This window comes from Amblyraja radiata, chromosome 14, assembly GCF_010909765.2.
Source record: "Amblyraja radiata isolate CabotCenter1 chromosome 14, sAmbRad1.1.pri, whole genome shotgun sequence".
Taxonomy (NCBI): Eukaryota; Metazoa; Chordata; class Chondrichthyes; order Rajiformes; family Rajidae; genus Amblyraja; species Amblyraja radiata.
Window position 1 is genome coordinate 21761239 of NC_045969.1, and position 17198 is coordinate 21778436.

A 17198-nucleotide genomic window follows, 5' to 3' on the forward strand; every position below is an offset into this window, starting at 1 on the left:
AATAGGTCTCCGGCTACCGATCGCCTCCGAACTCGAATGAAGAGTTGGCCAGGAGGAGACGCTGGAGCTCAAGTGGCCCACTCAAGATGCTGCCTGTCCCGATGTGTTACTCCAGTAACTTGTGCCTATCTTCGGTGTAATCCAGCATCTGCAGTTCCTTCCTACATGGGAAATAAGCGCACATTTTGAAAGCCCCCAAGTTTTCAATTCAGTCCAACGGGCACCGTTACTTGTCGAGCTGTTTGGAAAGCTGCAGCTTGGCATCCAAATAAAGGACAAGATGGCGGCCGCGACACCGGCCCCACGGTGAAGCTCGGCATCGGGTCGCCATGGTTATCATGGAGCGGGCCAAGCATCGCGATATCCGACTCTCCATCAGCCAGAGGTCCCACCCACTTCCTCCAGGCCTCCCACCCCCCTCCCCAACCCCCCTCCCTTCTTCCTTCCTTCCCCTCTGCCACCAACACAAATCTGTCCGCTGGCGAGTGCATTCACAGCAGCCCACATCACACAACACTGGCTGGCTGGCTGTCTGACGACGGAGGAAGGAGCAAACAAAGATGTCCGTAGCAGTGCTGGAGCTGGAGTGAGGTGTCAGCAAACCGAGGGGAGGTGGGCCACTTGAGCTCCAGCGTCTCCTCCTGGTCCAACTCTTCATTCGAGTTCGGAGGCGATCTGTAGCCGGAGACCAGACAGGCGACATAAATGGGTGAGAGAGAGTGTGCGCGTTGTGTGTGTGTGAGAGGGAGAGGGTGCGACGAGTCTGGCCTGGGCTGAGATCTCCCACCCCACCCACCCCACCCCACCCATCCCATCCCATCCCACCAGCGCGCGTGCATTCGCGCGCCCCCGCCTGACACGTTTACAGCGGTGGGAACACCGCAGCACCATCCCATCTGCATCCTCCCTCTGCCCAACCCTCGGCACTTCAATGGGGATAACTGTATAACGGGCGAGATGTTTCACCTCTTTCCTCATCAACCGTAAGCGAGGCGAGGATTACTTGAAGCCAATAGACTTTCATGGCGTGGCTATATCTCGAGAGTGTGCACCGGTAAAGAATCCGGATTTTTGAGATTGTCCAATCTTTGCAGCCGGCTGTAGATAAACTGCTCAATGGAGCGTTTGTGTTCGAAAGCATTTTGCATGACATCCCAAATCATTTTACTAAGTTATCATATGTGTGATGTTGTACAGTCATCCAAATATCATACCAAACCTTTTCTCCCCTACTCTTTTTTTAGCTGATTTAGTTTTTTCCCCCCCTGCACAATAAACAAATTCCCTTTTGCTGGATTCTGGAGGTCCTTGTTCATAACTATTGGCGATGTCCCTATGTCAGGCTCTCGTACAGCACAGTTAAATAAATATGATCAATGTTATTTTAGTTTATTAATCCTATAATGTGCCGTGTCATTTAATAATTCAAATAAAACAGTTATTGCTGATTAAAACGATTAATACATCCATCTTTAATATTGTGCAATTGATGCATGGCTTATTTGGTAGACCTATGCTCTTGGTTCAGCTGATTATGAATTAAAGTTGCTCCCTGAAAATTTGAGTGCATCATCCTAGTCTGACATTTCAGTAGTGAGCGTATTTTCTTTTTTTTAATGTTACTTTTAATGAATAAGATGTTGTACCAAGTTACAGTCTTCCATTCAAACGGGCATAAAACTTCCCAAAATTAATTCATTGGTAGTAAAGTTTCTTGGAATGTGCAATGGTTGTGAAAGGAGTTAGTTGCATGGCCGTAGAGTTATATAGACCAGCAACTGGCCTACTGAGTCAATTTTCACCAATACTTTTTCCAATTCTCCCCAGATTCTACCACTCGCCCACAATATATGGGCAATTTATAAAGGCCAGTTAACCTACAAATCCATATGTTTTGGGGATGTAGAAGGAAACTGGAACATTTGGTGAAAAATCATCTAGTCACTGGAAGAATGTGCAAACTATGGGCATGCAGAACCAATGTTTGGATTGAACCCAAGTCTCTGGGGCAATGACGCTAATAACTGTGCCGCTGTACTGCCCATTATTTATTTATATATATTTAAATTTGCATGGGAAATTATTGGTCTTGTGGAATTGATCATTAATAATTGTTATCAAGATGTTTGCAAATGGTTGCATTTTCACAGGTGTATTCTACACTGTGTACTTCACGGCTAAAGTTATTAGCTTTCATTACTGACTCATTTCATTTCCATTGAATTGAAATTTGGGTAACTAGTTCTGATCTTATAGTCTCGTTTTCTCTCAATTTGTGTTTGGTGAAGTGAAATGTAAGCAGAACTAAACCAAGTAAGCATGGTAACAAAATGTATGCAAAGGGCAGAAGTACCTACCTCTGAGTTCAAAGTGTATTTTAGGAAGTTGTTCCATTGGTTGTTTAAGGATATTATTACTATGCCTTAGGTGAATTTGTGAATGCTTTTATTTTGCTCTGTTCTTGATTAATCTGACCTTTTTTTGCATTGCCATTTTCCACACTGCATCCCTTTACTAATGCATTAGAAATAAAGCTGTTTGTAGCTATCAGATTTGCAAAGTAGCTAGCTAACCTCAGACTGCACCACGTAACAGAATTATAATTTGAAACCAAGAAATGTAGAGTGCCTTTTGAATATTTTTGTAGCTTTTTTGTGCATGCCAATGTTTGTTAATCTTACTGTGCAGTATTTCTAATTTGTGTTTTGTAACATGCATGTGCAAACGGGGACTTTTTCTCTGCAAGCTTTCCTGTGCTTGACATGCATTTGGAGAGTAATTTTTGCAGACTGAAGTGTGAAATTCAGACGTTGGTCGTGCAAAAGCAATCAGCATTGTGCGATGTACAACAGTACTTTTAAATTGTAGAATTTGTTGTTTTAGAAACTACGCTGCTGCAAAGTGTTTGTCTTTTCTCAAATTCAATTTGCTCTTTTGGTATACTTGGTGGCCAGTTTTATAATTTGGATAAAATTATAAATTTGGTGTTGAATCGTTTTTTAGCTCTGTGACCATAGTCTGCTGATGGAATAATTTTCCATTGTAGTGCTGCTTACTTAAAAGCAGAAAACATCCTTTTACGGCAAATCACATTTTATTGTTTTGATTTGATTTGATATTTCAGAATGCAGGTCTGAATAGAGTGCTGACTAGGGACTATCTATTCTTGGAGGTTTTTTTCTTACAGTTCCTGCGTGATTGACTACCTTATCCACTTAATTTTGTCATAGGTTAGGCAACGTGTTATGCCCTTTCTTGCAAAGGATTGCTTTTCCTTCAGAATTGCAAAACAAAACAAATATGTGGCCTGATTGAAGATTCTTAACTGTCAACTCAATTTTATATCCCCATTGACAATAAATGATAATATATTGAAAGGAAACTTCGTTAAGAAAAACCTCCCGTAAATTAATTGAATATTAGGAGGCTTTTTAGGCCAATTTGGAAGATTGGAAATCAAATGCCAAACAGTCTCACAACACATTTGGAACCTTCTCAAACATTTTGGCATGGTTTTCTCCTTTGGAATTAATTTAAACATTTAGGGTATGTGTACACCTTTGATCAACCTCCTGTACAGTATATCTATTTTTAATTGAGGCACAAGAGACTGCAAGTGCTGGAGTCTTGAGCAAAAAAAAAAAACTGCTAGAGAAACGCAGCAGGTCAGGCAACATCCATATAGGGACGGACAATATTTTGAGTCCGACTAATCAGTTCTATATGTGTTGAATAGCTTTTGAATCAAGCATGTTTAATTGTCACATGAAATTCTTACATGCTGCTGTTTTATAGGCACATTAAAACAATAACAACAAATAAATATACAATAATCAATACTAAGATAAATTTGATTAATAATCAGTGATGAGCCACCCATTGCCGCTGCCTGACTATAAACAATGCTTCAGCTAACTGACCTGGCCCAGGAACCAATGTGTTTCGTTGGTTTGGATTGGATTCACTTTGGGGCCTAAGGGGTTTAAAAAACATAGTCAGCTTTACTACTTTGATATGGTAATGGGGAGATGTTGCCATTTGTTTTTATGTTGAAGTAAAGCTTATGATTCACCTGTATTAATGACAATTCAGCTAATACAAAAAGGGGGTATACATTTTTGTTCAGTTATTGTATGGAGTTTTTTTACTGGTGTACTGTTTATGCAGGTTGCTTTGTACTGAATATATGAAGCTGCATGCTATACATAACATTTTTGCACAAACTGAGTTTGCGGTATTCAAAAATTCTTGATCTGTGACTCATTTTGAAAACTCATTTTGAATGAAATCTTGTAGAACATAGTTTAATTGGCATACAGTTACATGTGTGACTAATTAAAAGAGAACAGCTTTGAGGAAGATTTTGGTAATGTTAATACGCATTAAAGGTTTCACAGGTGAAGTAACATTTTCTTTTCTTTTAGTGGAAGCAGTTGTTGAGTTTGCTTATCAAGCTCAGCACGATGATGAGCTGACCATCACTGTGGGAGATATTGTTGCTAACATCAAGAAAGATGATGGAGGATGGTGGGAGGGTGAGCTCGATGGCAGAAGAGGTTTGTTCCCTGACAACTTTGTAAGAGTGAGTACAATATTGCCATAAATCATGTTATCCTCATTATGAAATATTTAATGTTAGCACAAGTAGAGTATTGGTAATTGTAGAAAAAACTGACGTGATCTTTGATTACAAAAATAATTTGGCACAGAGTGTTTCAGCATGTTGATCATAATTGATCATAATCTAATGACAATGTAAATTCTCCATCCCCATGGTCAAGGCTGGTTGCATCTACTGCTTCTTTGCTTTTAATGTTTGTATGTTTAACAGATGGATCTAAATGCGCCTCTAATTTTTTATTTGTTACCATTTTCTTCCAAGAGTCCCCCAATTTTCTGTATGACCGTAACAGGATATTTTAAAGATAATTATCATGAAGATTACTTTTCAAAGTTGGTAGATGAGGAGTTTGATTGTAGAGATTTGGGTATTGTGACAAAATAGCAAAAAGAGATTGTAATGGCAATTTCAAACTTTTCCAATGTCCACATTTCCATTGCCATTACTACACGGGTGGTGGGAGTGATCTTACGCAGTCAAGAAAAAAATGATCTTCCAGTCGTTATTTCCAGCTTTATTGAAGTAATTTTACAAACAAAAAATGAACATACCAGCTCCTCTTTATTCTTATACACATTGTAGCTTTCCGTTCTTACTATCTGGTAAGAACTGTTTTCTCTCCAAATCCCATGGCTGGTCTGATCTGGTCAGTCCCTCTCCCTCTATCACGTCCATCGACGTATCAAATGCCCACTCGCAAGCGTTTAAAATAATACTGCTAGAAATATCAAGACAAAATAATATAATATGCTAACAGGAACTAGCCTAAGCATGAATGGCTTCTACACACTAATTGTTCTACGTATGTAATGGAAAAATTACCAATAAACATTACCTATAAAAGCTTAACATATTAAAAACAAAAGGTATAGAAACATAGAAATTAGGTGCAGGAGTAGGCCATTCGGCCTTTCGAGCCTGCACCGCCATTCAATATGATCATGGCTGATCATCCAACTCAGTATCCCGTACCTGCCTTCTCTCCATACCCTCTGATCCCCTTAGCCACAAGGGCCACATCTAACTCCCTCTTAAATATAGCCAATGAATTGGCCTCAACTACCCTCTGTGCCAGAGAGTTCCAGAGATTCACCACTCTCTGTGTGAAAAAAGTTTTTCTCATCTCGGTTTTAAAGGATTTCCCCCTTATCCTTAAGTTGTGACCCCTTGTCCTGGACTTCCCCAACATCGGGAACAATCTTCCTGCATCTAGCCTGTCCAACCCCTTAAGAATTTTGTAAGTTTCTATAAGATCCCCTCTCAATCTCCTAAATTCTAGAGAGTATAAACCAAGTCTATCCAGTCTTTCTTCATAAGACAGTCCTGACATCCCAGGAATCAGTCTGGTGAACCTTCTCTGCACTCCCTCTATGGCAATGTATGCACTTGTATGCACTATGTGTTGACATTTAAACTTGTTTAGTGATTCTTCAATCTTCTTCTTTGGCTTTTTGTTTGGCTTCTTGGAGCAGACATATCTTAGTTATCGGTCTTATCAAGATGTCCTTAGTCTGAAGTCATACTGTACGTACGAGACTTTGTGCATCTGGTGTGATCTACAATATTCTGCCCATTAGCCAGGAGCCTCATGGTGCAGTGGAATCAACCAATGTCACCTAGAATACAGCTTTTTCTAACCCTTGACCATCATTGCCGTTCTTGGATTAGAGGCAAGTATTCTTGTGTCCACCGTTTCCAAAAAAGGTCTGCCATATATTGTACCTGTCTCCATCTGCGTTTAATGTTTGTCTTCCTTCACAAAGAGTCCAGGTGGTAGTATTGGCTTGGTTTTCAACAGAAGAAGATGATTTGGTATAAGTGCTTCCAGGTCAAATGGATCATCAAAATTCTTGGTAATGGGTCGATCATTTAAAATTGCTTCAACTTCACAAAATAAAGTTTGCAATCCTTCATCGTCCAGAACATGTTGTTTAAGAACAGAGCGCAGCACATTTCGAAGCATGCAAATCAATTGTTCCCAAACACCGCCATGATGGGATCCTGCTGGGGGATTAAAGTTCCACCTTATCCCTCGCTGAAGCATATCATTCTGGATCTTGTTCTGATTCAAGCCATTGAGTGCTTCTCTCATTCCCGATAAAATTTGTGCCATTGTCTGATCTTAAAGATGAAACTTGACCTCGTCGACAGATTAATCTTCGTAATGCATGAATGCAGGAATCTGTGTCAAGTGTAGATGCAACTTCAAGATGTACTGCCCTGCTCGCCATGCAGGTGAAGATTACACCATACCTTTTAACAAGACTTCTTCCTCTCTTGATCTCTATAGGACTGAAGTAGTCTATTCCTACAACTGTAAATGAAGGCTTGTCAGGTAAAAGCCTCTCCAGAGGCAAGTCTGCCATTTTTTGTTCTCCAACTCTTCCCCGCTGTTGTTTACACACAACACAGTCTGTTATTACCTTTCTTGCAGCGGAGTTAGGTTTGATAATCCAGTATCTTTTACGGTCGAGACAGCATATGATTTCCTCCTCCATGTCCGAGCTGTTCATGGATATGTCGTTATAGTAGTGTTGATATGTGAAGGTCCTACGAGAGAATAATGGGATGTTTGGTCTCTTCAGGCATCGCTAGTGTATTCAGGCAACCACCTACTCTTAGAAGTCCATTCTCCAGCAATGGATCTAGATTGTACAAATGACTGCTTCTTTTGACTCCATGTTTACCAGCTTTAATGTTGATAGTTCTTCTTTGAATCTTTGTCTTTGACAGAAAGAGATAACCTCTTTTTCTGCTTTGAGAAGATCTTCAGGACATAAACACTGCCCGCAGAGTGATGCTTTAATGACTTGCATCTCTTTATCAACCTTTTCTTTTAGTTTGCCAGGTTCTTCTTCATAACTATTTGTAGCAATCTCCTTTTTTGAGTAAACAGCAAGAGTATTGTCCTTACTTTAAGAAGCCAAGCTACCGCAGTCTTCAGCTTCCTCCATGATGAGAAATAGGTCATTAGAGAGTTTGAGTCCAATGGATTCTTGACAATGACATTCACTGTGATGTCTTGCTTGATTTTCAGATCATTAGCAGAGATTGCAGATTCCAGGTTAAGCTTTGGCCACTCTCTGTGTGGCTTACAGAGAAACTCTGGTCTCTTGATCCATCTCTTGCTGCTTAAGAAGTGGTCTGCTGTTAGTCCCCTAGAGGCTTCATCGGTAGGATTTTCCTTTGTGCCAACATATCTCCACTGTAATACATCAGTAGCATCCCTTACAAAGGAGATCCTGTTTGCTACAAATGTTTGGGATCGTTTGGTTTTGTTGTTGATGTACTTGAGCACAATTGTGCTATCGGTCAAGAAGATGGATTGATCCAGTTGTAGCTTTAATTCCTTTCGCAGCATTATGTCCACTCTGACAGTTAGGACTGCAGCTGTAAGCTCCATTGTGGGAATTCTCATTTGTTTCAATGGTGCCACCCTGGCTTTTTCCATTATGAATGCCACATGCACCTCTTTGCTATCATCTTCCAGTCTTAGATATGAAACGGTATCTTAGCCACTTTCGCTTGCGTCTGAAAAGTGGTGCAGCTGTGCATATCTGACTTGACCAAAGTTTGCAGGCTTCATGCACCGGTCCACTTTAAATTCCAACATCTTATTGTGATCTGCTAGCCATCCTGTCTGTCGCTGAGAGAAGGTTTGCATTATGCTCTCATCTCATCCGTCTTTCTTTACAGAGCTCCTGCATAATCAGCTTGGCTGGCAGAGTAACATAGAAACATAGAAACATAGAAATTAGGTGCAGGAGTAGGCCATTCGGCCCTTCGAGCCTGCACCGCCATTCAATATGATCATGGCTGATCATCCAACTCAGTATCCCGTACCTGCCTTCTCTCCATACCCTCTGATCCCCTTAGCCACAAGGGCCACATCTAACTCCCTCTTAAATATAGCCAATGAACTGGCCTCGACTACCCTCTGTGGCAGGGAGTTCCAGAGATTCACCACTCTCTGTGTGAAAAAAGTTCTTCTCACCTCGGTTTTAAAGGATTTCCCCCTTATCCTTAAGCTGTGACCCCTTGTCCTGGACTTCCCCAACATCGGGAGCAATCTTCCTGCATCTAGCCTGTCCAACCCCTTAAGAATTTTGTAAGTTTCTATAAGATCCCCTCTCAATCTCCTAAATTCTAGAGAGTATAAACCAAGTCTATCCAGTCTTTCTTCATAAGACAGTCCTGACATCCCAGGAATCAGTCTGGTGAACCTTCTCTGCACTCCCTCTATGGCAATAATGTCCTTCCTCAGATTTGGAGACCAAAACTGTACGCAATACTCCAGGTGTGGTCTCACCAAGACCCTGTACAACTGCAGTAGAACCTCCCTGCTCCTATACTCAAATCCTTTTGCTATGAAAGCTAACATACCATTCGCTTTCTTCACTGCCTGCTGCACCTGCATGCCCACTTTCAATGACTGGTGTACCATGACACCCAGGTCTCGCTGCATCTCCCCTTTTCCTAGTCGGCCACCATTTAGATAATAGTCTGCTTTCCTGTTTTTGCCACCAAAATGGATAACCTCACATTTATCCACATTATACTGCATCTGCCAAACATTTGCCCACTCACCCAGCCTATCCAAGTCACCTTGCAGTCTCCTAGCATCCTCCTCACAGCTAACACTGCCCCCCAGCTTCGTGTCATCCGCAAACTTGGAGATATTGCCTTCAATTCCCTCATCCAGATCATTAATATATATTGTAAATAGCTGGGGTCCCAGCACTGAGCCTTGCGGTACCCCACTAGTCACTGCCTGCCATTGTGAAAAGGACCCGTTTACTCCTACTCTTTGCTTCCTGTTTGCCAGCCAGTTCTCTATCCACATCAATACTGAACCCCCAATGCCGTGTGCTTTAAGTTTGTAAACTAATCTCTTATGTGGGACCTTGTCGAAAGCCTTCTGGAAGTCCAGATACACCACATCCACTGGTTCTCCCCTATCCACGCTACTAGTTACATCCTCGAAAAATTCTATAAGATTCGTCAGACATGATTTACCTTTTGTTGGTGTAAATGGTGCAAGAAATCCTAAAGGATCATATATAGAGCCAAACACGGACAAGATGCCCCATCTTGTGTATGGTCGTTTCTGTACCACAATTCTGAACTTGAACACATCTGCTTCAACGCACCAGTGCAATCCCAGTGCCCTTTCCATAGGCAGATTGTCTTTGTCCAACTCCAACTCCCTGGTCTCCTTGGCTCTGGTTTCTTGTGGAATGGATGCCAACACAGCACGGCTGTTGCTGATCCACTTTGACAGCATGAATCCTCCCATTTGGCAGAGGGAAGTCAAGTGTGCTGCCATTTGAAGTGCTTCCTTTTCCGAAGGCATAGACTTTAAACCAGGGGTCGACAACCTACGGCCCCTGGGCCAAATGCGGCTCGTAACCCAAAATCATCCGGCCTGCAGGCGTATTTTTTTTTCCGTAATCATCTGGCCTGCAGACTTCCATCATCTCTGGTACATCCCAGGCCGGAGGCCGCGGCGACGCAAGGCTGGATCTATGTGAACATGTGATTTGATGCCTGCCATCCGGGGTGGGATGGGGGTGGGATCCATGTGTACACGTGATAGATGTGGCCCGCCATCCGCTCACAGACACGTGTCCTGGCCCCTATGCAGAACAAGGTTGCCGACCCCTGCTTTAAACAATTGTCTACATAGAAGTTGTTCTTTACTGTGTTTGTCACCTCTGCTGAGAAACGAGCTTCGTTGTCTTCAGCAGTCTTCCTTATTGCAAAGTTTGCACAACTTGGTGATGACACTGCCCCAAAAAGATGTACCTTCAGCCAGTATTCAACAAGATCATGCTGTGCATCGCCCTCAGGCCACCACAGGAACCGCAAATAGTCAATATGCTTTTCTGATACCTTGACCTGATGAAACATTGCTTTGATATCATCCATCAAAACAACCAGTTCTTGGCTGAATCTGATGAGTGAGTTGGTAAGGTCTGGACCCTGCAACAGTTGGCAGTTAAGTGATGTTTCTTTTTAAGACTGCCCCACAGTCAAAGACCACCCTTTAGGTTCCTTTCCTTAAGTGATGCACCCCATGGTGTGGTATGTACCAGAGCTCTCCATTACTTAGATTCAGCTGGTCCACTGGTACCATTTCAGCATAACCATTATCAATCATTTCTGTAAGGAAAGATGTATATTCATCATGAAATTTCTTATTCTTGCCAAACCTGCGTTTCAGGCTCTGGATACGCTGCACTGCAATGCAACGGTTATTCGGCAAATTGACGCTTTCTTGTTTGAAAGGTAAATCTAGACAGTAGTGGCCATCTATCATCTTTACTGAGTGAATCATAATATCCAATAACTTTACCTCTTATCTGGACATTTCTTCTGCTTCCTTGCTGGTTCTTTCACTGAAGTTGTGATTGTATTGCTTGACCAGTAGCTCCTCTAAGTTTACAGTGGATATTCGATTGACAGCAGCAGCAGGGCAGCCATTTTCATCCCTGCTTTTGTTGTCTCTTCTCAGGGGACCATAGATGACCCATCTGAGTAGGGTCCTCACGGCAAATGGTCCATCTCCTTGGCTGTTGACCTGCTCCCAACGTTCCAATACCTTTGGAGCATTTTTTCCGATGAGTAGGCCGATGCCAGAATCTATTTTAGGAATCTTGATATCCTTCAAATAAGGCCATTGCTTCAGCTCTTCCTGGCTGGGAATGTTTAGATGAGAAACAGCCATGGTCTTATGTGTGAACACATTAGATAGTTGTATAAAATCGTCTTTGTCCAGACTAGATATTTCCAAACCTGAGATGTGATAACTGATCACACACTTCTCTTCATTTATGGTACACAAGAGAATCTTTGTCTTTTGTCCTGTAATGTTCAGCCTTCTCATCAATCTTTCTGTACAAAAGGTTGTTGAACTTCCATGATCCAAAAATGCGTATGTTTGCAACACCATGTCCCCCTTGCGGCTCATTACCTGTACTGGTAAGATGGAGAAGATGCAGGCTTCATCACTGGCCCCAATATGCGCACACATCTTAGATGAGGAAACAGCATCACTCACAGTTAACTTCTCATTCTGTTCTGTATGCTCCGGCTTCTTCTCTGTGTTCTTCTGTTCAGTGTGAAGTATTTCAGGATTAACTTGTTTGCACATGTCACAAGTCATACGACTCTTGCCGTCTCTACTCAAGTGACCTTTCTTCAAACATCCAAAGCACACTCCCTTCTCCCTTAAGAAGTCCATCTTTTCTTTGTGCCCCTTCTTCTTGATCAGTAGACAACTGTAATTCTAATGTATGACCACATTTAGTACAGAACAAACAAGAACCTTAAGTATTAATGGTAGACGCATCTCTTCTTGTTCCACATGTTGTTGGATTTCTTTGCACTGCTCTTTCTACAGGAATTACAGTTGTTGCAAAACTGTTTCCTTTCGGTCCTGTTCTTGAATTTATTTTATTAGAAGCAATTGTACAAGGATAAGGCAATCGACATGACAGTTTCAGTCCTGTTCTTTCTCTTGTTTTAGCAAAAGTAGAACCTTTGACAGTTGCAATTGGTCTTGAATCCTGAATGTTTCCAAAAAGTTAATCTGACATTATCTCCACTTGCCACTTCATGAAATCCACCAGATCAGGAAACTTAGCTCGACATCCATGCTCTTTCCGTATCCGACATGCACTATCCCTCCACTTGTCTCTAAGCCTGTAAGGCAATTTTAGAAGGATAGTGTTCATATTGGTAGCAACATTCATTTCCTCCATATAGGTGAGATGTTCCATAGCTTTGCAACAAACACTAAGAAACAGTGAGAACGCATGCAATGCCTTCACATCCTCTGGCTTGATCACTGACCAAGCAAAAGCCTTGGCCATGAATGCATTGGCAATCTTATGTTCATTACCAAAATATTCTTTAAGCAGAGCTTTTGCCTTTTGATAGCCCTCGACTGGAGGCAAATGTCGGCAACTGTGGACTAGCTCCTTTGGCTATCCTCTTGTGTATTGCTCTAGATAATGCAGTCAATTACTCTTATCAGTAGTTTTTCTTTCCACTCCTTTCACAAATGCTGTAATGAAAACTTCATACTGCTAAGGGTCACCATCATAAACAGTAATTGGTGGTATAGAAGAGAGATTTTGTTGAGCCAGAAGAGTAATCTCATTCTGCTTCTTCATTAATTTTCAGATATCAAGTGGTTTCCATCATTCCGTGCAGGGAGGGTGGTACTAGCATACCCCTGCTCATATGAGCTCTAACAGGTGGTTTGAGAGCTGTTTGTTTTAGTCTAACAACCTGTTGCACATGATCAAGCAAATATTCATCTGCCTGTAAATTTAATTTAGTTGATGTTTCCTTTCGAGCAGTTCCTTTTTTCACATAAAAGCTCCTCCCGTGAGATACTCTAGAGCTGCCTTTTGACCCCTTGGCATCAAGTGCGTTAAACCTTGCATCGGTTGATGCCAGCTCTGCCTCTAGTTCCAACTGTTCCATCTCTTTTAAAATATTTATCTTGTGCCTCAAGCTCAAGCTTGGTTGCTGCCAGGGCTGTCTTTCTTTTCATTTGTGCATCTCGTGCCTCTCTTTTCAATTGTTCTTCTCATGCCTCAAGCTTGTGCTGTTTCCTCATGGCGGCAGCCCGTTCCAAGAGAACAGCCCTATCTGCCTGAACTTCAATATGAGCAGAGACCCTTGAAGATGCACATGATGCAGAACCAGATTTGGGTTTTGATCTTCATTTTGAGACATTTGAAATATTGTCTTCAGGTCCAATTTCTTCTGATTCCACAACACTTTGTTGTATGACACTTTCAACTATAGAGTGTGTAGTTCGTTGTCCAATTTCAGATAACCACCTTTCTACATTTTGTTTAAAACCATTAAAAGTTTCCATTCTTTCTTTAAACCACTGATTTTCCTTTCAAGCTCCCTTTTAGGCATTGGTATTTCCAGGAATGACGTTTTTTTCTGACTCCATAGCAGAGTTCAGTTAATTGAACCAGGTTAGATTGTACTTCCTTTGCATTTTCATCTGATTTCATGAGCTTCTTCAGCTTTTCAATTAACTTGTCAGCTTATTTGCATATCGTGTTACTTGACTTCTGACATCTTTCCATGAACAATACCTGACCTTTGTCGGTGAGTTTAATGGTTCTTCTTTCTTTTCCAGAATCCTGTTCCACGTCTCCCTTTTGTGGCTGAGCTTTAGACATGCTGGCTCACTACCCCTTTAAGACGCGGTGACATAATGCCGTATGCTTCCAGACTGGAATTCAAAACAACCGAGCGGGAATTCAAAACAACAGATAGCGTTGGGATTCTCAAGGTCACTTCTCAAATCTCCATAGTAACAGCCATTTTCCAATACAGCTTAATGCAGCCGTTCCAATACAGCTTCTCCTATAAAAGCTGTTCCAATAATGCTGCACGTTCAGCTGTAGATACTCGCGCTGCCCCTGCGCATTGGGTTCCGAAGTTTCCAATCATCATTCTTCAGGTAGCGCAGGCGTTGACCTTGTCGAGTTGACGGCGTCGGGCAGATCCTTTGCTTCAAGTTTTCAAGCTCCAGTTTCACTCATAGAGATCAGCTCTTACTTTAATGTAATGGCAATTTCAAACTTTTCCAATGTCCAACTACATCTTACGCAGACAAGAAAAAACGGATCTTCCATTCGTTATTTCCATTGAAGTAGTTTTACAAACAAAAAATGAACATACTAGATCCTCTTTATTCTTATACAAATTGTAGCTTTCCGTTCTTACTATCTGGTAAGAACTGTTTTCTCTCCAAATCCCTGGTCTGGTCTGGTCAATCCCTCTCCCTCTATCATATGTGTCATGCCCATCTACGTATCAAATGCCCATCCCCAAGCGTTCAAAATAATACTGCTAGAAATATCTAGACAAAATAATATAATATACTAACAGTAACTAGCCTAAGCATGAATGGCTCCTACACAGATTTTCTGTGAATTCGCTTGGAGGTTTTAATATCTATTTGAAATGAAATCGCATTGTCACTTTTATTTGCTCCATTCTCCCTTCCAGGTTTTTTCTGAGTAAAAATGAATTAACTTTTCAAAACAGAAGCCTCTATATCGATACTTGCCATTAGGATTGGTTTTAATGCCAATTTTTCAAAGTGGTACTCTTTCAGTGTTACATATTCTTAATATGGAGTTCTTGTGTATGTTGCTGACTTGTGTGGAACACCACAAACATCAAGTAGCTACCAACATCTGCACTGCTGAAGAATACAGGAAGTTGTGGTAAATAATTGCCTGCCTGATTGATTTCAGCTTTATTGAAAATGACTTACTGTCAGGGAAATGATACATTCATTTTGTACGGTTCTGTTTCAGCATGTTGTTGCAATTTTGGTGCAATATCTTTTATAATTTAAAATATCAATATTTAAAAGTTAAAAGTAAACATTTTACAGCTTTTTTTATGGTACAATCAAATAGTTTATGCGTGTTGACCTTAAAAAAATATAAAATATATATATACACATATACATATATATATATATATGTGTGTGTGTGTGTGTGTATACATATATATATATATACAGGTGCACAACCTTTTATCCGGAGTTCCGGGAACCGAAAAGCTCCGAAAACCGGACATTTTTTCCAGGATGTCGTCTGCACACCAAGTTTGGCGCCAAACTTGACCCAAAACGACCCACGGTCAACCCAGGCCTGTACTACTGTAGCGGCTGCCTCCTCCCCGGAGACCGGGGAGACACTTAAACATCTGTAAATCATTGCTTAAATGTTAGTCAGTTAGTTTGGAGGGCTTTTATGTGAAAGGGGGGGGGGGGGAGGGGGAAACTTTAATTCTTAGTCCCCTACCTGGTCGGAGAGGCGGGGAGCAGGCAATGCCTTACCGGGTCGCCGTGCAGTAAGCTCTGGAGCGCTGTGGCCGCCGACTCCCAACATCGCGGAGCTGGGGCTGCGGGCATCCAGCCGCGGGCGGCGCCTGTTGGAGCTCCGATCCCGGCGAACTCTACCCCTGGCTGAACGGCGCTCCAAATCCAGCGCGGCCCGCGGCCGGATGCCCGCAGCCCCAGCTCCGCGATGTTGGGAGTCGGCGGCCACAGCGCTCCAGAGACTAAGAATTAAAGTTTCCCCCTTCACCCCCCCCCCCAACCACATAAAATCCCTCCAAACTAACTGACTAACATTTAAGCAATGATTTACAATGATTCCCCGGTCTCCGGGGAGGAGGCAGCCGCTCCAGGCTTTTCAAGCCACCCGCGCTACCTACCTAATCTACGCTAAAAATCTTCCATTCCGAAAAATTCCGAAATCCGAGAAGTGTCTGGTCCCAAGGCTTTCGGATAAAAGGTTGTGTACCTGTACCATGAAGGTCAAAGATATCTTGTGTACAATTATTGGTTTATGCTTAGTAATCCGATTTTCCAATTAAATCAGTGATGAAATTACTGGCTGGTTCCTGAACTTTTACTATTAATTAGCTATTCTTTAATGGATGCGGTAATCAATGCGGTTATCTTCTCCTCAACAACTTGTCAAGTGGGGAATATGCAATATTCTGTGCTAAAGTGAACATTTGAGAGAGTTTTAAAGTATTACTCCTGAGGATGCTGTCTAAGGTTATTTTTCCATTTTTAAAACTGCTTGTGTAGAATTGTTTACCTGAGTTTTTGAGGTCCATTGCCAATTGGTGTCTACATTTGGTTGTCTTTTTTTGTGATCAAATCCACTCGCATACTCGATTGGCTCATTGCAATTTAGGTGGCCTGCTTATTTCTCCTTGCCTGGTGTCAATTTAAAGATGGATAGTATTTTTCCTCCCATGCCTAAATGTGTTCTCTTTCTTCTCAGTTAAAAAAAATCAATTGTTTGAATGGTTCCTTATGAATCAGCACCATAAATTAAAGTGAATCTTCTCTCTTCTACATCCTGTCCCTATTTATCTATTTGGGTTTGTGGTGTTCAATTCAGAAGCAGAATCTGTTGCATGTTTTTTTTATTATCATATCATAAGCAATTGGTGCAGAATTAAGCCATTCGGCCCAACAAGTCTACTCCACCATTCAATCATGGCTGATCTATCTCTCCCTCATAACCCCATTCTCCTGCCTTCTCCCCATAACCTCTGACACCTGTACTAATCAAAAATCTATCTATCTCTGCCTTAAAAATATCCATTGACGGCCTCCGCAGCATTCTGTGGCAAAGAATTCCACAGATTTATCACCCTCTGACTAAAGAAATTCCCCATCTTCCTAAAGGAACGTCCTTTAATTCTGAGGCTATGACCTCTAGTCCTAGACTTTCCCACTAGTGAAACATCCTCTCCACATCCACTCTTTCCAAGCCTTCCTCAAAATATGGTGTATAAAATTGCTCACAATATTCCAAATCTGGCCTGACCAACGCCTTGTAGAGCCTCAGCATTACATCCCTGTTTTTGTATTCTAGCCCTCTTGAAATCAGTCATGTGACAGATTTAGTAAAATCTGAAGTGTATTTAAAAATAATTTCAGTTTATTCCAGAGATGTTCTTTTGTCATTGCTTACTATAATGTATAGTGTTTGAGTTCAGT

The 17198-nt window shown here is 41.7% G+C and overlaps 1 protein-coding gene across 3 annotated transcripts in view; it reads left to right on the forward strand.

Annotated features, from left to right (window-relative positions):
• The first annotated feature begins 395 nt into the window (after positions 1-395).
• The window catches only part of sh3kbp1 (SH3 domain containing kinase binding protein 1), a 172391-nt gene continuing 155588 nt past the window's right edge, over positions 396-17198 (forward strand). The window contains exons 1-2 of one of the 3 annotated variants that reach the window (XM_033032764.1): positions 396-709; positions 4425-4582. In XM_033032764.1, coding sequence (XP_032888655.1) covers positions 706-709; positions 4425-4582 — 162 coding nt within the window. In that variant the 5' untranslated portion in view covers positions 396-705. Of the gene's footprint in view, positions 710-4424; positions 4583-17198 lie in introns of those variants that run through there. The other 2 variants (XM_033032763.1, XM_033032765.1) reach the window with 2 other exon arrangements.